This window comes from Calypte anna, chromosome 21 (assembly GCF_003957555.1).
Source record: "Calypte anna isolate BGI_N300 chromosome 21, bCalAnn1_v1.p, whole genome shotgun sequence".
Classification (NCBI taxonomy): Eukaryota; Metazoa; Chordata; class Aves; order Apodiformes; family Trochilidae; genus Calypte; species Calypte anna.
In genome coordinates this window covers 5,075,262-5,102,640 of record NC_044266.1, presented here as the reverse complement: position 1 = coordinate 5,102,640, position 27,379 = coordinate 5,075,262, and the positions used below count along the sequence as shown (strand labels likewise).

The following is a 27,379-nucleotide window of genomic DNA, read 5'->3' as shown; positions in this document are numbered from 1 at the left end:
GGGCTCTGGGATGGGGTCTGGGATTGCAGCTGCAGATGTGCAGCAGTGCCCTGGCTGCAAACACTTCTGCAGCAGTTTGGGGGCTGCAAATACAAACTGGCAGGGGGCTGAGGATTGCAGCTGCAAAGCTGCAGTGGGTTTGGGGCTGCCAACACAAATTTGCAGCAGTTTTGGGGTTGCAAACAGACTTGCAGAAGTTTTGGGGTTGCAAAGAGATCTGCAGGAGTTTTAGGGTCACAACTGCAAATCTGCAGCAGGTCTGGGGATTGCAACTCCAACCCTGCAGTGGTTTTGTGACTGCAAACACAAACCTGCAGAGGTTTGGGGACTGCAAACAAATCTGCAGCAGTTTTGGGGTTGCAAACATAAATTTGTAGAAGTTTTGGGGTTGCAGCTGCCAATCTGCAGTGGGTTTGGGGTTGCCAGCCCAGATCTGCAGCATTTTGGGGATTGCAGCTCTCACCCTGCAGTGGTTTTGTGACTCCAAACACAAACCTGGAGAGGCTTGGGAACCGCAAACAAAGCTGCACCAGTTTGGGGGTGCAACTGCAGATCTGAGGTGCTTTTGGGGGTGCAACTCTCAGTGTCCACTCTGGGGCCATATCCCCACCCCAGGGCTGGATCCCAGTGCCTGATCCCACACCAGGGCTGGATCCCAGTGCCCTATCCCACCCTGGGACAGGATCCCAGTGCCACATCCCACCCTGGGACTGGATCCCAGTGCCTGATCCCACACCAGGGCTGGATCCTGGTGCCAGGTGCCATATCCGCCCCTGGGACTGGATCCCGGTGCCACATCCCACCCTGGGACTGGATCCCAGTGCTTGATCCCACCCTGGAGCTGGATCCCAGTGCCATATCCCTACCCTGGGACTGGATCCCAGTGCCATATTCCACCCTGGGACTGGATCCCAGTGCTTGATCCCACCCTGGAGCTGGATCCCAGTGCCATATCCCTACCCTGGAGCTGGATCCCAGTGCCATATCCCTATCCTGGAGCTGGATCCCGGTGCCTGATCCCACCCCAGGGCCGGATCCCGGTGCCAGCTCCCACATCTCTCCTCCAGCAGGCGGGGCCATGTCCTCGCTGCTGTCCCTGCAGGAGGAGAACCGGGTCCTGCAGCAGGAGCTGTCCCGTGTCGAGGATCTCCTGGCCCAGAGCCGTGCCGAGAGGGATGAGTTGGCCATCAAGTACAACGCCATCAGCGAGCGGGTCAGTCAGTCCCCAAACTCACCCTTTTTCACCCCAAAATCCAAGCCTGGCAAAGGCATTTCCCTTCCCCATCCTCCCAGCCCTGGCACTGTCATCCCAGGGGTGGGAATGGGGGGGCTGTGTCCAGACCTGTCCTGACCTGTTGGGACTTGTCCTGAGGGACACAAAAAGTGTGTGTGTCCCTCTCCTCCCCCCTCATCCTGGTTTTATTCCATCCATCGGGTTTTAGGGACTTCCCCTGGGGACATTCCTGGGCTTCCCATCCCTCTGCCCCAGCACCGGGAATGAAATGGGCCCAGGGCAGCAGCTGGGAGCTGTGGGAGCCAAACTGGGGAGTTTGGGGTCTAATCCCCTTCCCCCCAGAAAAACCTCAAAGTGAATTGAGATGGTGCAGGTGACTCTGGGGAGAAGCAAATTTAAGTTTATACTTCTGGGTTTATTTCCTTTAAAAGCCCAAATATCAGATGCTGAGGATGGTTCTGGGGAGAACCAAATGTGGGTTTATTTTTCTGGGTTTATTTCCCAAAAAAACCCCAAATCTCAGATACTGAAGGTGGCTCCCGGGGAGAAGCAAACTTAGATTTATTAAGAGTTTATTACCTTCAAAAGCCCAAATCCCAGATGCTCCTGGGTGGCTCCTGGGGAGAATCCAATCAGGGGGACTTGGGTTTATTTCCCTCCAAAAGCCCAAATCCCAGAGGCTGCAGGTGGCTCCTGGGAGAACCAAATTGTAGTTTCTTTTCCTGGCTTTATTCCTCCCCCCAAAAAAGACAAACACTCAGCTGCTGAAGGTGGAATGAAGAGCACTGGGGGGGGTGTAGGACCTGGGGGGTCCCAGCCACAGGGTGCTGCGGGTGGAGCCGGAGGATGCTGGGGATGGGGGGGTTTGGGGTTTCCTCCTGAAATTGGGGAATGTTGGGAACTGGGGGGGTTCCCTGGTGTGTGTCCCCTTTTCCCCCCAGCTGGAGCAGAGCCTGCGGCAAGAGGGGGGTGAGCAAGAGGTGGGGCAGGGTCTGGCCCAGCAGAACCTGGAGCTGCGGCGGCGGCTGGAGGAGGAGCAGAGCGCGTACAAGAGGAAGCTGCAGGCGTACCAGGAGGGGCAGCAGCGCCAAGCACAGCTGGTCCAGAAGCTCCAAGCCAAGGTAAAACCATTCCAAGAGGACAATGGGAGAGGGGAATCAAAGGCAGCCACCTGCTGAGGACACCAAAGTGTGTGGTGGAGCCACCGGGCTGGAGGGAAGGGAGGGTGTCCAAGAAATGGGGTGTGCAAACTGCATGGGGTTCAGTGCAAGGTTCTGCACCTGGGGGGAGGCAATCCCAGGAGAATACAGGGTGGGAGGTGACAGGATTGAGGACAGCCCCGAGGAGAAGAACTTGGGGGTGGTGGTGAACCAGGAGCTCAGCATGAGCCCTGAGTGTGTGCTGGGAGCTCAGAACCCAACCATGTCCTGGGGGCATCAGCAGAAGCACAGAGAGTGGTTGAGGGAGGGAATTCTCCCCCTCTGCTCTGCTCCTCTGAGACCCCTCCTGGAGTTCTGTGTCCAGTTCTGGAGTCCCCAGCACCAGAAGGACACAGAGCTCCTGGAAGGTGTCCAGAGGAGCCACTGAAATGCTCAGAGGGCTGAGCAGCTCCCTGGGAAGCCAGGCTGAGGGATTGGGGTTGTTCAGCCTGGAGAAGAGGAGGCTCCCAGGTGAGCTCAGAGCAACCTTCCAATATCTGAAGGGGCTGCAAGAAAGCTGGGGGAGGGCTTTGGACATGGGGGTTTAGGGAGAGGACAAGGGGAAATGGGTTAAAACTTGGAGAGGGGAGATTGAGGTTGGACAATGGGAAGAAATTGTTTGGGGTGAGGGTGCTGAGCCCCTGGCCCAGGTTTCCCAGAGAAGCTGTGGCTGCCCCATCCCTGGCAGTGCTGAAGGTTGGATGGGGCTTGGAGCACCCTGGGCTGGTGGGAGGTGTCCCTGACTGGGCTTTAAAGTCCCTACAACCCAAACCAGTCTGGGATTTGGTGATTATGGGGATGTCCTCCCCCAGTGTGGTGTCACTCACCCCATTTTCCACCCAAGGTGCTGCAGTACAAGAAGAAATGTGGTGAAGCAGAGCAGCAGCTGCTGGAGAAGGCAACGGAGCTGGAGCAGGAGAGGCTGACGGTGAGGGGTGGGGTGGGGGAGGTCCCTCCTCTCTCCAGACACTCCCTGCCCCCCCGAGTTGGGTTAATGGTGTCCCCACAGAGCCAGCTGGATGTGAGCAGCTCACAGCTGGAGGAGGAGAGCAGCAATGAGCTGGAGAACGCCTTGATCCGGCTGGAGGAGGAGCAGCAGAGGTGAGGGGGGGCTGGGGAGCTGCAGGAACACCCCAGGGATGTGTGTGAGTGACCTCCTCATCTCCACCATCCCCATTTATATCTCTATCTTGGTCTCCATCCCACTCTACCTCCTTCCCCACCTCCTTCCCCACCATATACCTATCTCCAAACCCATTTCCATCTCTGTCCCCATGTCCACCTCCATCCTCACCTCTACCTTCATCATCATCTCCATCACCATCCTCCTCATCCCCATCATCATCCCCATCATCATCCCCATCATCATCCCCTTCATCATCCCCTTCATCATCCCCTTCATCATCCCCTTCATCATCCCCTTCATCATCCCCTTCATCATCCCCTTCATCATCCCCTTCATCATCCCCTTCATCATGCCCCTCATCCTCCTCATCCTCCTCATCCTCCTCATCCTCCTCATCCTCCTCATCCTCCTCATCCTCCTCATCCTCCTCATCCTCCTCATCCTCCTCATCCTCCTCATCCTCCTCATCCTCCTCATCCTCCTCATCCTCCTCATCCATCATCATCTCCATCATCAATCTCCTTCTCCATCTCCATCATCATCCTTCCCCTCGTCCCCCTCGTCCCCCTCGTCCCCCTCGTCCCCCTCGTCCCCCTCGTCCCCCTCGTCCCCCTCGTCCCCCTCGTCTCCCTCGTCCCCATCTCCATCCTCCCCCTCCCTGTGTCCCTGCCCACCCCAGGAGCAGCAGCCTGGTGCAGGTGAACTCCTTGCTGAGGGAGCAGTTGGCTCAGGCCAACGCTGCCAACGCGGCGCTGAGCGAGGACATCCGGAAGGTGACAGCGGATTGGGCCCGGGCCCGGGAGGAGCTGGAGCAGCGGGAGGAGGAGTGGAGGCGTGAGGAGGAGGTGGGGACCTCCTGGGATAGGGGGGTTCGAGGGGATGGGGCAAGGAGTGGGATGGGGATGGTGGGAATGTGGCATGGAGAAGGGGTGTGGGACCACCAGGAGGGGTATGGGACCGCCAGGAGGGTTATGGGGCCACCAGGAGTGGTGTGGGGCCACCAGGAGGGTTATGGGGGTGGTGGGGATGTGGCATGGAAAAGGGCTGTGGGACCACCAGGAGGGATGTGGGACCACCAGGGGGGTTGTAGGGGCACCAGGAGGGTTATGGGGCCACCAGGAGGGATGTGGGACCATAGGAGATGTTGCACAGAGAAGAATTTGGGGGTGGTGGAGTTGAGGCATGTTATGGGATAATGTGGGGCAGAGGGATCTAAGGATGGGACATGGAAAGGGATGTGGGACCACCAGGAGGGATGTGGGGACCACCAGGAGAAGGGATTGGGGGAGCGTGGGCAGGTGGGGGACTCAAAAAGGGGACCAGGGAGATCTGATGGCCCAGGAAGGACCCAGCTGGGCCCAACACCACTTTGTGTGTGTCCTCCCCAGTCCTTCAACACCTACTTCAGCAACGAGCACAGCCGGCTCCTCACCCTCTGGAGGCAGGTGGTGGCCTGCAGGAGGCAGCTCGGAGAGGTGAAAACCAGCACGGAAAGGTGAGGGGGTCCTGAGACATCCCGGGAGGTCTCTGAGGGGTTCTTGGAGATCCCAGGAGGTCTCTGAGGGGTTCCTGGAGGTCTCTGAGGGGTTCCTGGAGGTCTCTGAGGGATTCCTGGAGGTCTCTGAGGTGTCCTGGGAGGTTTCTGGGAGATTCTTGAAGTTTCCAGAAGGTCTCTGAGGGTTCCTGGAGGTCTCTGAGAGGTTCTTGAAGATCTCAGGAAGTCTCTAAGGGGTTCCTGGAGGTCTCTAAGGGGTTCCTGGAGGTCTCTGAGGGGTTCCTGGAGGTCTCCAAGGGGTTCCTGGAGGTCTCTGAGAGATTCTTGAAGATCTCAGGAGGTCTCTTGAGGGGTTCCTGGAGGTCTCTGAGGGGTTCCTGGAGGTCTCTGAGGGGTTCCTGGGGGTCTCTGAGGGGTTCCTGGGGGTCTCTGAGGGGTTCCTGGAGGTCTCTAAGGGGTTCCTGAAGGTCTCTGAGAGATTCTTGAAGATCTCAGGAGGTCTCCTGGAGGGAGGGTTCCTGGAGGTCACCCCCGTGTCTCTGAGAGTTTCCTGGAGGTTTCTGAGGTTCCTGGAGGTCCCAGGCTCTCAGTGAGCAGCTGTCCCCTTGTCCCTTGGCAGGGACCTGCTGGACCTGCAGCAGGACCTGTCCCGCACGGGCCGCGCTGCCCACGCCGCGTGTCTGCACCTGGGCTCCCACCTGGGAATGCGGGAAAGCCGCGAGGGTGCGGAACGGCAGCGGCTGGAGCAGCACCTGGAGCAGAGGGACAGCGAGACAAGGACCCTGAGCTGCCGGTACCGGGACCCGACCGGAACCAGGGGCGGGACCAGGGCGGGGCGGGGCTTGGGAGGGTTAGGGAGATTTTGGGGGTTTTGGGATTAGGGGTTTTTTTGGGGTGGTTTGGGGTGATTTTGGGGGGTTCGGGATTAGGGTTTTTTTGGGGGTGGTTTGGGGTGATTTGGGGGGTTCGGGATTAGGGTTATTTTGGGGGTGATTTTGGGGTATTTGGGAATAGGTTTATTTTGGGGGAATTGTTTGGAGTTGGGGATTAGGGTTATTTTTGGGGTTGGGGTGATTTGGGGGGTTTGGGATTATTTTGGGGGAATTGTTTGGGGTTGGGGTGATTTTTGGGGGGTTTGGGATTAGGGTTATTTTTGCAGTGGTTGGGTGATTTTGGGGGTTTTAGGATTAGGTTTATATTTGGGGAATTGTTTAGGGTTGGGGTGATTTTGGGGGGTTTGGAATTAGGGTTATTTTTGGGGTGGTTTGGGGTGATTTTGGGGTATTTGGGAATAGGTTTATTTTGGGGGAATTGTTTGGGGTTGAGGTTATGTTTAGGGGTTTGGGGATTAGGGTTATTTTTGGGGTGGTTTGGGGTGATTTTGGGGGGTTTGGGATTAGGGTTATTTTGGGGGAATTGTTTGGGGTTGGGGATTAGGGTTGTTTTTGGGGTGGTTTGGGGTGATTTTGGGGGTTTGGGATTATTTTGGGGGAATTGTTTGGGGTCGTGTTGATCTGGGAGGGGGTGGGGGGCTTGGAGGGGTTGGGTTTATTGGTGTGGGGGGTGTTGGGCTGATTTTGGGGTGGGGTCTTGGTGCTGCCCAGGCTGGAGGAGGTGACAGCAGCACTGGAGAAGCTCCGGGAGCAGAAGGGGGAGAAGGAGCGGGAGGTGCAGGAGCTGCAGGGGAGGCTGCAGGAACTGGTGAGGGGGGGATACTGGGAGATACTGGGAGGGGCACTGTGAGGACAGTGGGAGGGACGCTGGGAAGGATACTGGGGGGGAACACTGGGAGACACTGGGGGAATATTTGGGCCAGTGGAGGGGGCCAGTCGAAGGGACACTGGGAGATACTGGGGGGATACTGGGGCCAGTGGGGGGGGGCAGTGGGAGGGACACTGGGAGGGATACTGGGGGGCACACTGGGAGATACTGGGGCCAGTGCCGGGGGGACAGTCAGAGGGACACTGGGAGGTACTGGGGGGATACTGGGGCCAGTGGGGGGGGGGGCAGTGGGAGGGACACTGGGAGGGATACTGGGGGGCACACTGGGAGATACTGGGGGAACACTGGGGGATACTTGGGCCAGTGGGGGGGACAGTTGGAGGAACACTGGGGGGACACTGACTGGGGACATTGGGAGGACACAGTGGGGGAAAACAGGGGGGATACTGTGGGAGATACTGGGGGGACACTGAGGAGGGACACTGGGGGGACACATGGGACACTGGGGGGACACTGCTGCTGGGCAGGCTGGCACCCTGCAGGGTGGGTGCACAGAAGTATGGGGGTCCCTGAGCCTACTCCTGGGGGGCTCTGCAGGAGGCTGCACGTGCCCGGGACCCCTCCCCAGCTGAGCTGGAGGCTCTGCGCTCCGAGCTGGAGCTGCTACAGAGGGTGCTGCGGGACATCACCCAGGTCAGGGGGTCCCTCTGCTCCCCTTCATCCCCATGCTCTCCATCATCCCCATTCCTCAGTTCCCTCCCCCCGTGCCTCAGTTTCCCTCCCGTGCCTCAGTTTCCCCCCCCCGTGCCTCAGTTTCCCTCCCCTCTGACAGGCAGTTCTGGCAGAGGATCCCCTGCAGCCGTCCCTGTCCCCTCCATCTCCCTCCCCTCCGCCCTCCGCCGCTCTCTCAGCCGTTCGGGCCGCCCTGGACCGGCACCGCCAAAAGCTGCAGGTGAACCGGGAGGGACACACACACAGCCTTCCCCCCTCCCATGACGTCATCATGATGTCACAGTGACGTCACGGCGGTGTGGCTGAGGCTGCTGTCCCCCCCAGGAGGCGCGGGCAGAGGCCCAGGCACTGCGGGGGCAGTTGGAGGAGCTGGGGGCTCAGGCCGGGGGGTGCCGGCGGGAGCGGGACCGGGCTCTGGCCCGGCTGGAGCAGCTGGAGGAGCAGAACCGGGACATGCGCAGGTACCGGGGGTGGGACTGTCCCAAGTGCTGTCTGTCCCTCCTGAGCTCCATCTGTCCATCCCAAGCTCTGTCTGTCCTGAGCCCTGCCTGTCCCAAGCTCTGTCCATCTGTCCTGAGCCCCATCTGTCTGTCCCGAGCTCTGTGCATCCCAAGCTTTGTCTGTCAATCCCAAACTCTGTTTGTCCCTCTTGAGCTCCATCCATCTGTCCCAAGCTCTGTCAATCCCAAGCTCTGTTTGTCCATCCCAAGCTCTGTCCGTCTGTCCCAAGCTCTGTCCCTTCCTCCATGGCTGTCCCTCTACTTGCCCCCCTCTGTCCATCTGTCCCTCTGCATCCTCACATCTCTTGGTCCATCTGCCATCCCACCAGTGTGGGTCTGTCCGTCTGTCCCCTATCCCACTGGTGTCAGTCTGTCCCTATGCCTGTCCAGCTGTCCCTTGTCCCACCCACCCCCATCCCCCTACCCTCCATCCCACTGCTGTCCACCCCTGTCCATCTGTCCATGCACCATTCCACCGCTGTGCATCCATCCATCCATCCATCCTCTGTCCCACTCCGCCCATCCCTCTGTCCCAGCTGTGTCCCTCTGTCCCTCTCAGGGCACAGGAGGAGGTGGAGGTGGCTCTGGTCGGGGCACAGGAGCGGGCAGAGGCTCTGGAGGAGGCGCGGGCCCAGGCTGCACAGCAGGCAGAGAGCACCCGGCAGCAGCTGGAGCTCCGGTGGGGACACGGGAGGGGGGACATGGGAGGGCAACATGGGGGGGACATGGGGAGGGAAACAGGTGGGACGCAAGGGGGGACACAGGGACACGCACCCCCCAGGGGGCTGCAGCCTCCCCCACTGCCCCCTGTACCACTTTGGTCCCCTGACCACCACTCCCTCTAAATGTGGGTGCTGCCACCTTGTCCCCACACCCACTAGGTGCTGCACCCCCCAGACACACACATATGCAAAGTGAGTCCCCTCAAGCCCTCCCCCCCCACAAAAGTGGGATGGAAAACTTCAGTGGGTGTTGTACATCCCCCCACAAGTCAGTCACTCCCCAGAAGCCCCCTCCAAGGTGGGTGCTGTCACCCTGTCACCCCAAAGGTGGCTGCTGCAGCCCCTTCTTCTCCTCCCCTCAAAGTGGGTGCTCAAGCCCTCCCCCACCCAAAAAAAAAAAAAAATAGGGTCCCCTGAGGCCCCTCTGAAGGTGGGATGCAAAACTTCAGTGGGTGCTGCAATAATCTCCTTGCCCCCCATCCAAATGGGTGCCGCAGGGTGGGTGCTGCAGGGTGCGTGCTCAGAGTGTGTGCTGATGGCAGATGCTGCACGGTGGGTGCTGAGGGTGGGTGCTGCAGGGTGGGTGCTGAGGGTGGGTGCTGCAGGCAGCAGGAGGTGGAGGAGCTGTCGGGGCAGCGTGCGGATGCCCGTCGGGAGGTGCTGGAGGTGCGGGAGGCGCTGAGCCGCGCGGCGCTGGAAGCGGAGGTGGCGCGGGGTGAGCGGGAGGTGCTGAGCCGGGCACTCAGCAAGGTGGGACCCCCACCCCGGCACCCCAAGTGACACAGCCCCTGCACTGGGTGTCCCCGGGGTGTCCCCAAGCAGTGGGTGTCCCTGGGGTGTCCCCAAGCAGAGGGTGTCCCCATGTTGTCCCTGGGGTGTCCCTACGGTGTCCCCAAGTAGCGGATGTCCCCATGGTGTCCCCAAGCACTGGGTGTCCCTATGGTGTTCCCAAGCAGTGGGTATCCCCGTGGTGTCCCCAAGCACCAGGTGTCCCCATGCAGTGGGTATCCCCATGGTGTCATCAGGGTGTCCCCATGCAGTGGATGTCCCCATGGCATCCCCAGCAGTGGGTGTCCCCGGGGTGTCCGCATGGCATCCCCAGCAGTGGGTATCCCCGGGGTGTCCCCAGGCAGCGGGTGTCCCCATGGCCTCCCCCGTGTCCCCAGGCTCAGTGCAGCTGCGGGCAGCTGGCTGCGGGGCAGCGGGTGGCGGTGGCCGAGCAGGCCCGGCTGCGGGAAGCCCTGGCCCGTACCGGGGAGCTGGCGGCAGGGCTGGCCCGAGAGCGGCGGGAGCTGGTGCTGGGGCTGGAGCGGGAACGGGAGAGCGGGAGGCGGCGGGCAGAGGAGCTGGGAATGGAGGTGACCGAGCTGAGAGAACGGCTGGAGAGGGGCCGGAGGAGGGGCCTGGAGCGGGGTCTGGAGCGGGGCCGCAGGGAGGCCGAGGAGGGGACCCGGGGGCTGCGGGGACAGCTCGGGATCCTGCGAAGCCACCAGCTGAGGCTGCGACAGCTCCTGGGGCAGGTGGGACACGGAGACGGGGCTGGGGGCAACTGGGAAGGGGCATGGGGGAACTGGGAGGGTGCACAGGGCAACTAGGACGGGGCTCTGGGTCACTGGGAAGGTGCATGGGGCAACTGGGAGCGGTGGGGAGTTTGTACAGGGTGACTGGGAGAGCCATGGTGGATGTGTGGGGCAACTGGGAGGGGATGCATGGGGTGACTGGGAGGCTGAGAGGGCAACTGGAAGGACCACAGTGGCTGTGTGGGGTCATTGGGTGCTGTGTGGGTCACTGGGTGATCATTGGGTGCTGGGTGGGGTCACTGGGTGCATCACTGGATGCTGGGTGGTCACTGGGTTCTGTGTGTGGGGTCACTGGGTGCTGTGTGGGGTCACTGTATGGGGTCACTGAGTGCTGTGGGGTCACTGGGTGGTCACTGGGTGCTGTATGGGGCTCCTGGGGGTCACTGGGTGCTGTGTGGGTTACTGGGTGCTCTATGGGGTCACTGTATGGGGTCACTGGGTGCTGTGTGGGTTACTGGGTGCTCTATGGGGTCACTGTATGGGGTCACTGAGTGCTGTGGGGTCACTGGGTGCTGGGTGCTGGCAGGCAGTGCAGGAGCAGGGTGCTGCGGGCCGGGCCCTGGTGCACGCACGGGGGGAGCAGGAGCGGCTGCGGGAGGAGCTGCAGGAGGTGGCCCGCAGCCGGCAGGCACTGGCCAAGGAAGGGGCCAGCCTGGCCGTGCAGTTGGCCACCGCCCAACGCCAGGGCCAGGAGCGGGCCCAGGAGGTGGCAGCGCTCAGGTGGGTCCTGGCGGGGGGGGCGGGTGGGGGGGTGTTAAGGTGTGTGCGGGCCCCGTGTCCCCCGTTCCGGCAGCATCGCCCCGGTGTCCCGGCAGGGTGGAGAAGGAGGCGCTGGAGAGCAGCATCTTCCAGCTCCAGCAGCAGCTGTCCCAGCGGGATACCCACACCCGGCACCTGGAGGCTGAGGCACGGACCCTGCTCCAGGCCAAGGAGGGACTGGAGGGTGAGCTGCACATCCTCATCCCCATCCTCATCCCCACCCCTGCTCATCCTCATCCCCATCGCCATCCCTGCTCATCTTCATCCCCATCTATCCATCCTCATCCCCACCCGTGCTCATCTTCATCCCCACTCCTGCTCATCCTCATCCCTGCTCATCTCCATCCCCACCTATCTATCCTCAGCTTCAGCTGCATCTTCCTCTCCCTGTGGCCTTATCCTCAGCCCCATCTTCATTCTCAGCCCTGTTCAAATCCATCCATGCCCATCCCTGTCTTCTTGTGCTCATTCATCCTCATCCTTTCCCATCCTTATTCCCTTCTTCATCCCCATCCATCCCTTTCTTTATCCTCATCTTCAGTTTCATCCCCATCCATCCATCCATCCATCCATCTCCATCACCATCCAGCTTCACTTTCAACCTTATCCTGATCCAATCCCTCTCCATTCCCATCCATCTACATTTTTATCTTCATCCCCATCCCATCCATCTCCATCTTTTCTTATTCCCTTCCATCCTCATCTTCTTCCCCATGCAGCTTTATCTTCATCATCCTCATCCCCATCCATCTCTATCTTCATCCCCACCCATCTCCATACTCATCCTCCTCCCCACCCACCTCCATCCACCCCAATCCTGCTGCCACCACCTCCCCCTATGCCCTCACTCCCTTAACCCTCCCCCCCACTGTCCTACTGATCTGGGGGCTGATTCCACTGCCCTGGGGGTGTCCCTGCTGACTTGGGGTTGTCCCCAGTCCCCTGGGGATGTCCCCACTGCCCTAAGGGTGTCCCCACTCCCCTGTGGGTGTCCCCACTGTCCTGAGTGGGTGTCCTCACTGCCCTAGGGGTATCCCTGCTGACTTGGGGTTGTCCCCACTGCCCTAGGGGTGTCCCTGTTGACCTGGGGGTGTCCCCACTGACCTGAGTGAGTGTCCCCACTGCCCTGGGGATGTCACCACTGCCCTAGAGGTGTCCCCACTGACCTGAGTGGGTGTCCCCACTAACCTAGGGGTGTCCCTGCTGACCTGGGGTTGTCCCCACTCCCCTGGGGGTGTCCCCGCTGCCCTAGGGGTGTCCCCACTCCCCTGGGGGTGTCCCCACTTGACCTGAGTGTGTGTCCCCACTGACCTGGGGGTGTCCCCTGTCCCCAGCCGAGCTGGGTGCCAGCCGTCTGGAGCGGGAGCGGGAGCTGGAGGAGCGGCGCCAGGCAGTGGCAGCGGCCGAGGCAGCGGCGGTGACAGTGGCACTGCAGAGTGCCAGCACCGCCCATCGCCAGGAGCTGGACCGCCTGCAGCGCCAGAAGGTGGGACCGGGACGGGGGCTGGGGTGCGGGGCTGACTTTTGGGGTGGGGTGCTGGTTATCGAGGGTCCGCTGTTGGTTTTGGGGGATTCAGTGCTAATTCCTGGGGTGAGATGCTGATTTTTCGGGGGGTCACTGATAGTTTTTGGGATGCAGGATGCTGATTTTTGGGGTGGGAGGCTGGTCTTTGGGGATTCAGTGCTAATTCCTGGGGTAAAGTCCTGATTTTGGGGGGTCAGTGCTGGGTATTTGGTATGTGGGAAGCTGATTTTGGGGTGGGATGCTGATTTTTGGGGTCCAGTGCTGTTTTGTTTTTTTTTATATGGGATGCTGATTTTGGGGCACAGCAGGCTGATTTTTGGGGCATGAGGCTGATATTTGGGGTGTGAGTCTGATTTTTAGGTATTCAGCACTAATTTGGGGCCCAACCCTGACGTTTGGGGGCACAATTCTGATCCTTTTGGGGAAGGCGATGCTACCTGCCGGGGCACAACGCTTCTGTGGCACGATTCTGATTTTCTGGGGGTACAATCCTGATTTTCTGGGGATACACTGGTGATTTTTGGGGGTGCATTCCTGCTGTCTGGGGGGGGCAGGAGGAGCTGGAGGCTGAACGGGGCCGGCTGGCTCGGGAGCAGGAGGAGCTGGCGGCGGAGCTGGCGGCGATGCGGCGGCAGCGGGAGAGTGAGAAGCAACAGGTCTGTGTGTGTCCCCCCCACGTCCTGGGTCTGCTGTCCCCCTCCCCTGACAGAGCTGTCCCCCTCCCCAGGCCCTGGCACTGCAGGAGGAGGAGCGGGCGGCACTGGCAGAGACTCTGGAGGGGCTGCAGAGGAGTTTGGCTGAGGCCACGGCTGAGCTGGAGCAGCGGCGGCGAGAGGTCACGGGGCACCAGGAGAAAGAGCAGGTGGGGGGGGGCTTGGGGGTCCTGGGACCCCTCCCCAGAGTGGCACAGCACCCCACATAGCCCTGTCTGCAAACCTCCGTGCCTGGGTGTCCCCCCACCTTGCAAGCCCTAATGCCAGGGTGTCCCCCATAGTCCCCCCATTGCAAAGCCCCATGTCTGGGTAGCCCCCATAGCCCCCCCATTGCAAAGCCCCATGTCTGGATAGCCCCCATCGCCCCCCCATTGCAAAGCCCCATGTCTGGGTAGTTCCTATGGCCCCTCCATTGCAATCCCCCATGTCTGGGTGTAGCTCCCATGGCCCCCCCATTGCAAAGCTCTATGTCTGGGTGGTCTCCATGGCCCCTCCATTGCAATCCCCTGTGCCTGGGCACTCCTCAGGCCCCCCCCATTGCAAAGCCCTATGTCTGGGCACCCTCTATTGCAAGGTCCCACACTTGGACATCCCCCTTGTAGCCCCCCCCAAACCTCCCAACCTAAAGTTCTCCCCCCATTTTCCCCCCAGTGATCCCTCTTCCTGCACCTCCCCATCTCCCCCCCTGAGCCATGGGGATGCTCAGCTTACACCTCCATCCCTCCACCATCCCCATCACAACCCCACCCAGGGTCCCCCACATACCTGGATGTTGGGGGGGGGGTTGTTTCTCAGCTCTCCTTTCCCCCCCCAACCCCAGAGCCTGGCTGCAGAGCTGCAGAGCCTGCGGGCACAGGCAGAGGAGGCAGCAGTGGCCCACGAGCAGGAGGCCAGAGCCCTCCAGGAACAAACCACAGCAGTGGCCAAGCAGAGGGACACTGCCCTGCGGGAGGTAAAACCCCCTCCAAACCACCTCCCCAATCTTTCATCCCCCTAACCCTGTCAAGACCTGCTAAAAACACAAAAAACAACTTTTTTTCCCCTCAAAACATCTCCCGTAACCCTTGTGAAGCTCCCCCCCCAAAAAAACATAAATAACCCTTTCCTCCAAAATAATCTTTTCCTCCCAAAATAATCTTCCTCAGCCCCTGTGAACCCTCAAAAAAACCCCCATAAAACAACCTTTTCCCCCAAAATACCCATTCAAACTCTATGAACCCTGAAAAAAAACCCCATAAAACACCCTTCCCCCCCAGATATTCCCCCTAACTCCTGTGAACACCCCCCCAAAACCATAAAATAACCTCTTCCCTCCAAAATAACCTTTCCCCCCCCCCAAATAACCCTTCTCAACCCTCAAAAAACCCCCATAAAACAACCTTTTCTGCCAAAATATCCATTCAAACTCTATGAACCCTGAAAAAAAAACCCATAAAACACCCTTTCTCCCCAGATATTCCCCCTAACTCCTGTGAACACCCCCCCAAAACCATAAAATAACCTCTTCCCTCCAAAATAACCTTTTCCCCTCAAAATAACCTTCCTCAACCTTTTCCCCCAAAATATCCTTTCAAACTCTATGAACCCTCAAAAAAGCCCCATAAAACACCCTTCCCCCCAGATATTCCCCCTAGCCCCTGTGAACACCCCCCCAAACCCACAAAATAATGTTTTCCCCCCCAAAATAACCCTCCTCAACCGCTGTGAACCCTCAAAAAAACCCCATAAAACATCCTTTTCCCCTAAAATATCCACTTAATGCCTCTGAACCCTCCAAAAACCCCATAACCACTGGGTGTGGGGTGTGCAGGTGCGGGTGCTGCGGGAGGCCCGTGCTGCGGGGCAGCGGGCGCTGCGGGAGGCCCAGCGGGAGGCCCGGGAGCTGCGGGTGCTGGGGGAGACCCAGCAGAGGAAGGTGCTGGAGGCCCAACGGGCCCTGGGGGATGAGGCCAAGGAGAAGGAGACCCTGAGGCGCTCCAACCAGGAGCTGAGGGCAGCGCTGAGGCGTGCAGAGGGAGAGCGCATCAGGTAACCCCCAAAGTGGGGCTTGGGGGGGATGGGGGATGAGCTGGAGGGTTGGGACAAGGGAGTGACCCAGGGAGGACTTGCTTGGGTGGTGGAGTGCCTTGGAGGGTGATGCTTGGGGTTGGGGTGATGCCTGGGGCAAGGGAGTGACATAGGGGGGGCTTTTATGGGGTGGTGGGATGCTCTGGAGGGCGACGTTCAGGGTTGGGGTGATGTTTGGGACAAAGGAATGACCAAGGTGGGACTTGAGTGGGATGAGCTGGAGGGTGATGTTTGGGATAAGGGAATGACCAAGGAGGGACTTGCATGGGGTGATGTGATGAGCTGGAGGGTGATGTGCAGTTTTGGGGTGCTGGTTGGGACAAGACAAGAGGATGCCTGAGGCAGGACTTGTGTGAGGTGCTGCAGCACCTTGGAGGGTGATGTTTGGGGTTGGGGTGGTTCCTGGGACAAGACAATAACTGAGGGGGGACTTTTCTGGGACGGTGGGGATGCCTTGGGGGGTGATGCTCAGGACGAGGTCACGCTGGGGATAGTGTGGTGGCAGCAGATGTGACACCAGCCCCTTCTTCTCCCTCCCCCAGCCTGAAGCACTCGGGTGAGGAGAAGGAGCAGCAGCTGGTGGTGGTGGAGGAGGGGAGGGTGGCAGCAGAGCGGGAGGTGCGGGAGCTGCGGGCACAGCTGCGGGAGCTGGAGCGAGCGCGTCTGGATGCACGCAGGGAGCTGCAGGAACTGCGGCGGCAGGTGAGGAGGAGGAGGAGGGGGAGGAGGAGGAGGAGGAGGAGGGTGGGGACTCCCACCCACCCATTGGGGGTGCTCTCAACTCCTCCTTGGGCAGATGAAGGACCTGGACAGTGAGAAGAGCAAGAAGAGCCGGGAGGTGGGGGAGCTGCAGGCACGCCTGGCCCTGGGGGAGCAGCGGGAGGAGGAGAGGCACCGGGAAGCCTTTGGCCTCAGGCAGAAGGTGGCTGAGAGTGAGGCAGGCACAGAGGCAGCCAGGAAGGAGGTGACAGGGTCCCCCCGTGTCCCCAGCGCTCCACTGCTCCATGTCCTGTGTCCCAAAGTGTTCCCATCACCCCACAGCTGGGTGCCCTGCCTGGCCTGGTGTCCCTATCCCTTCACCCCATATCTCCATGCCAGTTGTCACCCCATAACCAGTGTTCTCTGTCGCTGGGTGTCCCTGCTCTCCACTGCTTGATGCCATGTCCCTGGTTGTCTCCATCACCTCACTGATTGGTCCCCTATGTCCCCCTCACCCCATTGCTCTGTCCCCTGCATCCCCGAGGGTTTTCATCACCTTGCTGCTCCCTCCCCTGCCGCCCTGGGGTCCCCCACATCATTTTGCTCTCTCTCTTATATCCCTGGGGGTCCCCATCACCCTATTGCTGTGTCCCTGGGGTCCCACATGCTCTATCACTCCATCCCTGTGATCCTCCATCATCCCATTACTCCATCCCCTGCATCCTTGGGGTCTCCCATCACCCCCTTACTCCATCTCTTGCATCTCCATCACCCCATTGTTCTATCCTTGGGATCTCCATCACCACATTGCTCTGTCCCTGGGGTCTCAAGTATCCCATTGCTCCATCCCTGGAGTCTCCATCACCCCATTACTCCATCTCTTGTATCTCCAACTCCCCATTGCTCCATCCTTGGGATCTCTATCATCCCATTGCTCCATCCCCAGAGTCTCCATACCCCATTGCTCCATCCCTGGAGTCTCCATCACCCCATTACTCCATCTCTTGCATCTCCAACTCCCCACTGCTCCATCCCCAGAGGTCTCCCATCACCCCACCTCCCCCCCTGCACCCCAACTCTCCCCATCACCCCCTTCCCCACCTCCCCTCCCCTCAGCTCCAAGCCCTGCAGCAGCGCCTGGCAGAGGCAGAGGAGGAATTCCGGCAGCGGGAGAAGGAGCTGTCCCGCAGCTTGGAGGAGGCTCGGGGCAACGAGCGGAAGCTGCTTGCGGACACCCTGAACCTGCGGCTGAAGGCGGAGGCTGCGCGGGGCGAAGCTGCGGAGCTGAGCCTGAAGCTGAGCGCGGCCGAGGGCCGGGCCCAGGGGCTGGAGGCGGAGCTGGCCCGGGGCGAGGAGCTGCGCAGGGCTACCGAGAGCCGCCTGGGGGGCATCCGCTCCGCGCTGCGCCGCACCATGGGCATCCCCCGGGCGGGGACACGGCCCCCCGGCAAGGGTGAGAGGTGATGGGGAACCCCAGCTCCTGCTGAGGTGAAGGGGATGCAGCCTCCTGCTGCTGCTCCTGCTGCAAGGGCTTCTGCAGTGCTGCTCCATCCCCTGCACTTCCAGGGACGCCCGTATCCCAGTGCTCCATCCCCAGGGATCCCCCATTTCCCAGTGTTCCATCCTGCTCACCCTCAAGGGACCCACATATCCCAGTTCTCCATTCCCTGTGCCCCCAGGGATCCCCCATATCTCATTGATCCATCCCTGGGGAGTCCCCAGTACCCCAGTGTTCCATCCCCTGCACTCCCAGGAGACCCCATATCCCAATTCTCCATCCCCTGTGTTCACAGGGATTCCCTATATCCCATTGATCCATCCCTGGGGAGTTCCCAGTACCCCACTGGTCCATTCCCTGCACCCCCAGGAGACCCCCATATCCCATGACTCCACCTTCAGGGATCCCCCATATCCCAGTGCTCCATCCCTGTACCCCCTAGGGACCCCCATCTCCCATTGATCCATGTCTTAAATCCTTGGGATCCCCTCTGCCCCATTCCTTCATTCTTAGGGGTCCCCCATCACCCCATTACTCAGTCCCTTGCATTTGTAAGCCCCCCCCATCACCCCATTGCTCCATCCCCTGCATCCCTGGGGTCCCCATCACTCCTTCTCTTCCATCCCCCCTATCCCATGGCTCCACCCCACTGCACCACATCCCCTTCCACCTTCCCACCCTCTCTTGGCTGCTTCACCCCGTTGTCCCCGTGCCACCCAGTTTGTCCCCACACAGGGGGGGGACCAGAAGCCTCGGGGACCCCCAGCTCCTCCCCGGACACCGACGCAGCCTCCGAGCCCGAGGCGGTGCGGGCAGCACTGGGGGAGTTCCTGAGGGAGCTGCAGGACACCCAGAGGGAGAGGGTACAGATCCCCATTCCCCTCCCCTTTTCTCAGCCCCAAAAAGCCCCTTTTTTCACCCAGTTTTGTCTCTGCAGGAGGAGCTGCGGGTGCAGGTGGGCACCCTGGGCAGGCAGCTGGCAGAGGCAGAGGAGGAGCGGGACAAGGCCAGGACCCGGGCACGGCAGCTCCAGAAGATGGTGGCTGAGAGTGAGGAAGGTGATGGGGTTTGGGCTGGTTTTTTTTTTGGGGTGCATCCCCTCAAATTGTGGGGTTCAGGGTGATTTGCCCTGTGCTGGAGCCCTGCTGGACAGCGGGGGCTTTTTGGGAATCTGAAGTGTGGTGGGTGATGCTGCTGCTTGGTGGGATTTCCCCTCAGATCCTGGTAAAATGGGTAAAACCTCCCATGAAGCCCAGTAAAACCCTGCCGTGTGCCCAGTAAAACCAGTAAAACTGGTAAAGTCCCTGTGTGTCCCCCATAAACCTCAGTAAAACTGGTAAAACCCCTGATGGATCTCCTGTAAATCCCAGTAAAACTGGTTAATGCCCTGTAAATCCCAGTAAATCTCCTCAAGCGTCCCCCAGAAACTCCAGTAGAACTGGTGCACCCCCATTCCCTTTAAACCAATAAAGTGGGTAAACCCTCATCTCCCCCCCATAACATCCCATATAAACCCAAGTAAAACTGGTAAAACTCCCCATGAATCCTCTGTAAATCCCAAGAAAATTGATAATCCCCCCCCTTTATCCCCCATAAACCCCAATAAAATAGGGTAAAAGCCCCTCATCTCCCCTATAAACCCCAATAAAATGGGTAACCCCCCCCCCTACCCCCCATAAACCCTAATAAAATGGGTGCCCCCCCCCCATGGCCACCCTGGTGTGGTGGGTGACCCCCGGGGGTCTCTGCAGGGCACTGTGGTGTGGGGGGGGAGCTGAGCAGCCCCCAGGCCACGCGGGTGCTGCAGGAGGAGAGGCTGCAGTGGGGCGAGCGGGAGCGGCGGGAGCTGCAGGAGAAGGTGGTGGGGCTGGAACAGAACCTGCAGAGTGCCCAGGCCCAGCACAGAGCTCTCCAGGTGGGCATGGCCATCAGGGGCACATCTCCTCCTGATCACTGACCCCTTCCAGGAGCCTCCTGACTATCCCCCCATCCCTCTCTCTTCCATTCTGGCTTTCCAGTCTCCTCCAGGAGCCTCCTGACCATCTCATCCCTCAGCACTTCCTTTTAGCTCTCCAGTCCCTTCCAGGAGCCTTCTGACCATCTGGCCATCCCTCAGTGCTCCATGCTGGCTCTCCAGTCCCTTCCAGGAGCACCTCAGCACTCCCTTTTAGCTCTCTAATCCCTTCCAGGAGCACCCTGACCATCTCTCCATCCCTCACTGCTCCATGCTGACTTTCCAGTCTCCTCCAGGAGCATCTTGACCATCGTATCCCTCAGCACTCCCTTCCAGCTTTCCACTTTCTTCCAGGAGCACCCTGACCATGTTCCCATCTCTCACTGCTCCATTCTGGTTCTCCAGTCTCTCCAGGGTGCTCCTGGAGGATACCATCCCCTCATCCCTCAGCACTCCCTTCTAACTCTCCAATCCCTTCCAGCAGCCTCCTGACCATCTCCCCATCCCTCACTGCTCCATGCTGGCTCTTCAGATCCTCCTAGGAGCACCTCAGCACTCTAACTCTCCAATCCCTTCTGGAATCACCCTGTCCCTATCCCCTGCCTTGCAGGAGAAGCTCTCCATGGTGCAGCCCCTCCAGGCCCAGCTGGAGGAGGCCAAGGGGCAGCTGGAGGTTGCAGGGAGCCGGGGCCGCCGGCTGGAGCTGCAGCTGAGGGTGCTGGAGGGGGAACTGCAGAGGGCACAGAGGGACCTGAGACAGCAGAGAGCAGAGACTCAGACAGCACAGGAGCGTGCTGAGACACTGCAGAGACAGGTGACACTGCAGGGACAAGTGACAGGCCCTGACAACCCTTTCCAGGGAGAAATTCTTCCCCAGCTCCAACCTAAACCTCCCCTGGCACAACTTGAGTTGTGCCAAAAGTTCCTCTTGTCCCATCCCTTGTTCCTTGGGAGCAGAGCCCGACCCCCCCTGGCTCCAACCTCCTCTCAGGGGGTTGCAGAGAGCCAGAAGGTCTCCCCTCAGCCTCCTCTGCTCCAGGATCAGCACCCACAGGGCCCTCAGCTGCTCCTCACAACTTCTCCAGACCCTTCTCCATGTCCTCCAGCCCTTCCCCAGCTCCATTCCCTTCTCTGGACACTCTCCAGCCCCTCAATCTCCTTCTGCTCCTGAGGGGAGTCAGTTCTGGAACTGACCCCAGGATTTGAGGTGCAGCCTCCCCAGTGCCCAGCACAGGGACCATCCCTGCCCTGCTCCTGCTGGCCACACCAGTGCTGACACAAGCCAGGATGCTGGTGGCCTTCTTGGCCACTTGGGCACACCCTGGCTCATGTTTGACCCCTGTCAGCCACCCCCCAAAGTCCTTCCCCTTGGGGCACTTTCCAGCTGCTCTGCCCCAAGCCTGGAGCAGGGTGTGGGGCTTTGGTGTCACCCTGGGACCACTTGGCCACGCTGAAACCTTCCACCCCATCCTGCAGTTTCAGTGAAAAACGCTCCCACTGAAGTTTTGGGGTGGTTTTTGGTTTTTTTGGGTGCAGTTGGCCGGGAGCGAGCAGCGTGTCAGCACCTTGCAGCTGGCAGTGGAGAGGCTGAGCACATTCTGGGCACAGAGCAGCCCGAAGGCCACTGTCCCCAGCGATGTCCCCAGCACCCCCTCCCCATCACCCGATGGCACCGGGGTCCAGGAGCAGCTTCAGCAGCTCCAGAGTGTCCTGGCTGCCGGGGAGCTGGACCGGCGGGCACTGCAGGTGGGTGAGGGGGGAGACACACACACAGCCGGGGGTCCCCCTGCTCCGGGGTCACCGTGGCTGTGTCCCCCGGTGCCAGGAGGGGCTGGAGGTGGCCCGGAGGGCGCTGGTGGAGGCGAGGGAGGAGAAGGGAACCCTGCGGGAGCAGCTGCGGGAGCTGCGGGAGGAGCGGGAGGAACTGCAGAGGGGCAGGGAGGAGCTGGAGCTGCGGCTGCGGCAGCAGCAGGAGGTGAGGGGCGGGGGGGGGACACCCCAAATTCATGGGCTGCTGTCCCCCCGGCAGGGTTTGACACCCCTCCACCCCATGCAGTATCTTTGGCACCCATGCAGTCCCCAGCACCCTTTGTCCCCTGCCCCAGCTCCTAATATCCCCTAAATAAACCCCCCCAGCACTCTTTGTCCCCTGCCCTAGCGCCTATTGCCCCCAGAGCCCCCCCCAGCACCCCCAGCTCTCTATTGTCCTACCTCCAACTCCCTATTGATTCCCCAGCACCCTATTGCCCCCAAAACCATCCTTTTCCCTCCCCCCTTGCATCACCCTATGGCTCCCCCCTAAACCCCCAGCACCCCCACCCATCCTTTCCTCCACCCTGTGCACCCTCCTACAGCCCCAGCACCCTACAGACCCTCCTCGTGTCACCCTACAGACCCCTCTTGAGCCTCAGTCCCCTCTCACACCCTCCCGGGGGCCATGGCTGACCCCTCCACCCCCCAGGTGCTGCGGCAGCGTCAGGAGGAGCGGGGGGGTCTGCAGGAGAGGGTGGGCACCCTGCAGAGAGCCCTGACCCGTGCCCAGGGGGACAGGAGGGAGGCTGAGCGCCTGGCCCTGCGCCTGGAGAAGGACAAGAGTGCCCTGAAGAAGACCCTGGACAAGGTGAGGCCACCTTGGGGGTGTCCCCCTGCCCAGCATCACATCCCCAGGGACCCCTGCAGGAGGTGGCACCCATCCTGCACCCATCACTGTGGTGCTGCACCTCCCAGACACCAGCTCCTACCCCATCACCACCTTCCAGGGACCATGTCCTTGGGGTCACCAAAACAAAGCCCCTCCTCAGGACCACATCCTGCACCCACCACCAAAGCACAGCACCTTCTAGAGACCTTCTAGAGACTTCTGCCCCATCACCATAGTGCTGCACCTTCCAGGTGCCATGGCCTTGGGGTCACCAAAACAAAGCCAGGGCACAGAGCCTCAGGACCACATCCTGCACCCATCACCATGGTGCTGCACCTTCTGGCCACCCTTATTCTTAAGCTCCCCAAAGTGTAGCACCCTCTAAGGACCTTCTGCCCCCCTCACTAAAGCAGAAGATCTTGCAGGGACCACATCCTGCACCCATCACCAGGGCACAGCACCTGTTAGAGACCTTGTTCAGCCCCATCACCATAGGGCTGATCCTTCCAGGTGCCATCTCCTCGGGGTCACCAAAACAAAGCACCTCCTCAGGACCATCTCTTGTACCATCACCAAAGTGTCACACCTCCCAGGGACCTTGTCCTCAGGGTCACCCAAGCAAAGCACTTCCAAGGGACCATCTCCTGTCCCATCACCAGTGCAGCACCTTTCAGGGACCACCTGCCCCAGCACCAAAGTAGGATATCTAGGGGTCACATCCTGACCCCCCCCAAAGCACAGCACCTTCTAGGGCCCATGTCCACAAGATGACTGAAGAAAAACAACTTCTAGGGGCCACCTCCTGCCCCCTCTAGAGACTTTGTCCTCAGGGTCACCAATGATTGCATGTGCAAAACTAAAAATATAGATATAATATGTAAAACAAAAATTATAATGTTCCTTACACCTGTTACCTGCTGGAGAGAGGTTTGCAGGGGGTAGGGGTGATGCCCCCCACCCTTACCCTCTTCTCCCCCTCCTCCCTGGGGCAGGTGGAACGGGAGAAGCTGCAGGGACAGGAGGACTCAGCCAGGCTGTGGGCAGAGAAGGGGAGGCTGGACAGAGCCCTGGGCACAGCCCAGAGGGAGCTGGCACAGGCACAGCACCACATCCAGCTCCTGCAGGTGGGCACAGGGGGATATGGGCTTGGGGGTGCTGCTGGGGGCACCCCTGGGTGCTGTCCACCTGAGGGATGCACTGGGGGATTGTACTGGGATGGTGCTGGGATCTGGTTTGGGTTTGTCCCAGCTTGGGGAGGTGGTGGTGCTGGCACCAGGAATGGTGTTGGGATCTCCTGGGGCTTTATCCCAGCTTGGGGAGATGGTGTTGGCACCAGGATGGTGCTGGGCTCTGGTGTGGGTTCATCCCAGTTTGGGGAGATGGTGCTGGGCCCAAGCTGGAAGGGAGATGCTGGTGCTGGCACTGGGCTCTTTTTTTGGGGGGGGCATGTGGATGTGGGGGATCTCCTCCCATTTTGGGCCCCCCCCTGTGGTGACAGACCCCCCCTCTCCCATGTCCCACAGGCACAGGTGTCAGCCCTGGAGCAGCGCTCTGCCCCCCCCCCACGTGTCACCCCCCACGAGAAGGTGAGTGGGGGACACCCTGGGGTGGGGGGCACAGACCCCCTGGGGGACACCCAGCCCTGTGCCCCCTCCCCCTTTGCTCCTTAACCCCCCCAATCCTCCCCAGGTCCCACTGCTGCAGGGCCCGGAGCTGCCCCCACACCCCACCAGCATTTAGGGTCCCCCCACAGAGCCTGGCACAGCTCAGCTCATGGGGGGGGGGGGGAAACCAAACAACCCCAACCACTGATTTTTGTCTCATTGCCTTTCCTCAAGAAAAAAAAAACAAAAAACCAACCCCAAACCCCTGCACTTTACTCCCCCAGCTACTGACCCAGAGGGAGTTTTGATGCAGTGTGAGCCCTGGGCACTCGGTTCTCCTTTTCTTGTGCTTTGTTTTTATTGCAGTTTTTAACCAAAAGTTTGAAAATACCTTTTTATAACCTTAGAAAAGCCACCTTGGCACCTTGATTTATTCTTCCTCTCCCCTTACCCAATGCTTCTCCACCAGCTCCTAATTTTCCCCCTTTTTTCTAACAGAAAAACTCCTCCAGTCTGATGGGTTTGGGCAAATAACAGGATTTAGATCTCTTTTTTTTTTTGAGTTTGAGGATTTTCTTGGTGCTAAATGGCTGAAAAAATGTGGGTGTCAAGGGGATGGTTTCAAGTGTGTGTCCCCCACTATTAAATGTGGATAAACCCAAACTGGTACTGATGGGGTTTATTCTGGAGGGGGGGATGTCCGAATGGGGGTGCAGTGGGACACCCAGATTGCTTCAGGTCCCTAAGTGATAATAAATAATAACAAAGAATAATAAATAATCACAAATAATAAAAAGCAAAGAATAACTTCCAGCTCTTGGGTTGTTATTAGCATTTATTACCTATTAATATTTATATTTATTATTGGAGGACATGCACCAGAGCCACTTGGCATCATCTTTTTGGGGTGCTGCTGCCTCCCCATCCCCTGTTTTAACCCTTTCCTGGGGGGTTGAGCCCCATGGGAAGGATGAATCCCTCCTGTTCCCAAAGCCCTGAGCATGGGGGTGGGATGGGAGAAGAACTGAACCCCAAACACCCCCCCACAAAGGGTTTTCTCTAAGCTCCAGGCACTCAAAGGGGAAAAAACCCTCCCCAAAAAGGAGCAAATCTACCAAAAAGAAGGAGAAGCTACCCTCAAAATGGGACCCCCTGAAAAAGAGATGAGAAAAACCTCCCCAAAATGAAAAAAAAAGAGAATTTAAAAAAAAAAAGAGGAAAATCCTCTCAAAAGTGAGAATTCCTTCTGAGAAATAACAGAAATCCTCCAATATTAAACTGATAAGAACAGATACTACACTTGATCTTAGCCAAAAGGCCGAGAAGCTGATGACACTAAGCTGGGAGGAGTGGCTGACACACCAGAAGGCTGTGCTGCCATTCAGAGAGACTTAGACAGGCTGGAGAGTTGGGCAGAGAGAAACATGATGAAATTCAACAAGGGGAAGTGTAGAGTTTTGCATTTGGGGAAGAACAACACGATGGCCCAGTATAGGTTGGGGGCTGACCTGCTGGAGAGCAGTGTAGGTGAAAGAGACCTGGGGGTCCTGGTAGACAAGAGGATGACCATGAGCCAGCAATGTGCCCTTGTGGCCAAGAAGGCCAATGGCATCCTGGGGTGCATTAGAAAGGGTGTGATTAGTAGGTCAAGAGAGGTTCTCCTCCCCCTCTATTCTGCACTGGTGAGGCCGCACCTGGAGTATTGTGTCCAGTTCTGGGCCCCTCAGTGTAGAGAGACATTGTCAACCAGGTGCCTTGAATTGCCAGTGAGTGGGTGTGAGTCCACCTGTGCCTGATTAGGACAGGCCCCTATTGGGCATGAGCAAGGCCAGGGGGCCAATAAAGGTGGGACACACACCCACAGAGGAGAGCTCAGCTCACTCTGGTGTGAGGCATGGAGAGGCCAGCAGCTCATTGAGCCTCTGGAGCAAGAAAGGCTCTTCCTGCTACACTTCTACCCTGGAAGTGCTGTGTGGTGGCTGGAGTCCTGGAAGAGACCAGCAGCTCGTCGAGCTTCAGGAGCAAGAATGGCTCCTCCCGCTACACCTCAGTTCAAGAAGGACAGGGAAGTGCTTGAAAGAGTCCAGCGCAGAGCTACTAAGATGATTAAGGGAGTGGAACATCTCCCTTATGAGGAAAGGCTGAGGGAGCTGGGTCTCTTTAGTTTGGAGAAAAGGAGACTGAGGGGTGACCTCATCAATGTGTTCAAATATGTAAGGGGTGAGTGTCAGGGAGATGGAGTTAGGCTCTTCTCAGTGGTGACCAGTGATAGGACAAGGGGTAATGGGTGTAAATTGGAGCACAGGAGGTTCAAGTTGAATATCCAGAGGAATTGTTTTCCTGTAAGGGTGACAGAGCCCTGGAACAGGCTGCCCAGGGGGGTCGTGGAGTCTCCTTCACTGGAGACATTCAAAACCCCCCTGGACACGTTCCTATGCGAAGTGCTCTAGGTGGCCCTGCTCTGGCAGGGGGGGTTGGACTAGATGATCTTTTGAGGTCCCTTCCAACCCCTAGGATTCTATGATTCTATGATTCAATATTGAGATCTCCTCACAACTGGGTTTCTCCCCCCCCAGAAAAGAGAAAAACCTGCCAAAAATGTCCAACCCCCCCCTCCAAATGAGGATATCTCCCAAAAAAGAGAAACCACCCCCAAAACTCAAATCCCTGCCTCCTCAATGTGAAACTTCACCCCCAAACTGAGAAACTTCCCCCAAAACGTGGAAACCTCCCCCAAAATGAAGCTTATTCCCACCCCCCAAACAATGCAACTTTCCAACAGTGAGAAAACCTCCCCAAAATATTTTCTGCAATGAGAAGAACCTCCTAAACATGAGAAAACAGACTAAAAATCAGAATATCCCCACCAAAAATGAGAAAAAAACCTCCTAAACGTGAGGCAAATTCCCCCCTCCAAAAGAAAATCACCTAAAACAAGAATATTACCCCATAAAAATGAGGAAAAACCTCCCCTAAAAAGGCAATTCTCACAAATAAGAGACTATCCCCCCCAAAAAACCTCCCAAAAGGACAAAAACCACCCCAAAAAATTCCCATATTCCCCCCCATATGAGACAAACTTCCCCCCCATTAATAAATCCACCCCAAAATGATGGTATTCTCCCCCCCAAAAGAGACAAACCTCTTCCAAAAAGAAATCAATCTACCCCAAAATTACAATATCCCCCCCAGAATGAATCAAACCTGCCCCAAAAAGGAGGAATCACCCCCAAAATGAAACCTCCCCCCCTCAAAATAAAACAAGTCAGGAGCCACAGCGACCCTTACACTTTATCTCTTGGATACTCTATGTAGAAAACAGGACCAGGAGGGGGGGGTTGGCATCACCCCCTCTTTACAATATAATAAAGAAAGTAATAAAAATAATAACCCACCCCCCCCCTTTTTTTTTTTTAATAATTATTATTATTTTGTGCATCTCAAAAATGAACATTTTTTTTCTTGTATGCTTTACCCTCTTTCATGCACGAGTTCTTTAGCACCAAAGATGAGGAGCTGGGAGCCAGGAAGGGGTTTTTTAGGGGGGTGCTTGGGTGTTTTAAATGGTTTTGGGGAGGAGGGGGGGGGTTCTGTGTGTGTCCCCCCCAC

At 58.7% G+C, this 27,379-nt stretch overlaps 1 protein-coding gene and 1 non-coding gene across 2 annotated transcripts; one reads left to right on the top strand and one right to left on the bottom strand.

Moving 5' to 3' along the window:
- The first annotated feature begins 1,075 nt into the window (after nt 1–1,075).
- On the top strand, nt 1,076–24,425 carry CROCC (ciliary rootlet coiled-coil, rootletin). The gene is made up of 35 exons (XM_030463422.1): nt 1,076–1,213; nt 2,176–2,355; nt 3,278–3,361; nt 3,449–3,534; nt 4,239–4,404; nt 4,948–5,054; nt 5,674–5,847; nt 6,659–6,755; nt 7,374–7,469; nt 7,609–7,728; nt 7,833–7,969; nt 8,568–8,687; nt 9,336–9,480; nt 9,897–10,250; nt 10,837–11,030; nt 11,126–11,253; nt 12,404–12,555; nt 13,149–13,250; nt 13,322–13,456; nt 14,128–14,272; nt 15,110–15,335; nt 15,917–16,076; nt 16,171–16,338; nt 17,190–17,526; nt 18,307–18,434; nt 18,509–18,637; nt 19,346–19,486; nt 20,136–20,339; nt 21,062–21,271; nt 21,351–21,507; nt 21,937–21,986; nt 22,068–22,145; nt 23,159–23,290; nt 23,690–23,752; nt 23,856–24,425. The coding sequence occupies exons 1-35, from the start codon at nt 1,079–1,081 to the stop codon at nt 23,904–23,906; spliced, it is 5,091 nt and encodes a 1,696-aa protein (XP_030319282.1). The 5' UTR covers nt 1,076–1,078; the 3' UTR covers nt 23,907–24,425.
- A 554-nt stretch (nt 24,426–24,979) lies between these two features.
- LOC115599518 lies at nt 24,980–25,100 on the bottom strand. The gene has a single exon (XR_003988489.1). It is a non-coding gene; the product is annotated as a U2 spliceosomal RNA (small nuclear RNA).
- Nucleotides 25,101–27,379: the final 2,279 nt, after the last annotated feature.

What these genes read in the sequence shown, in the direction of transcription:
- CROCC (XM_030463422.1), top strand. Translation starts at nt 1,079, where the DNA reads ATGTCCTCGCTGCTGTCCCTGCAGGAGGAGAACCGGGTCCTGCAGCAG. An exon ending in AGGGGAGGCTGCAGGAACTG is followed by an intron (nt 6,756 to 7,373) that starts GTGAGGGGGGGA and finishes GGGGCTCTGCAG; the next exon opens with GAGGCTGCACGTGCCCGGGA. An exon ending in CGGCAGCAGCTGGAGCTCCG is followed by an intron (nt 8,688 to 9,335) that starts GTGGGGACACGG and finishes TGGGTGCTGCAG; the next exon opens with GCAGCAGGAGGTGGAGGAGC.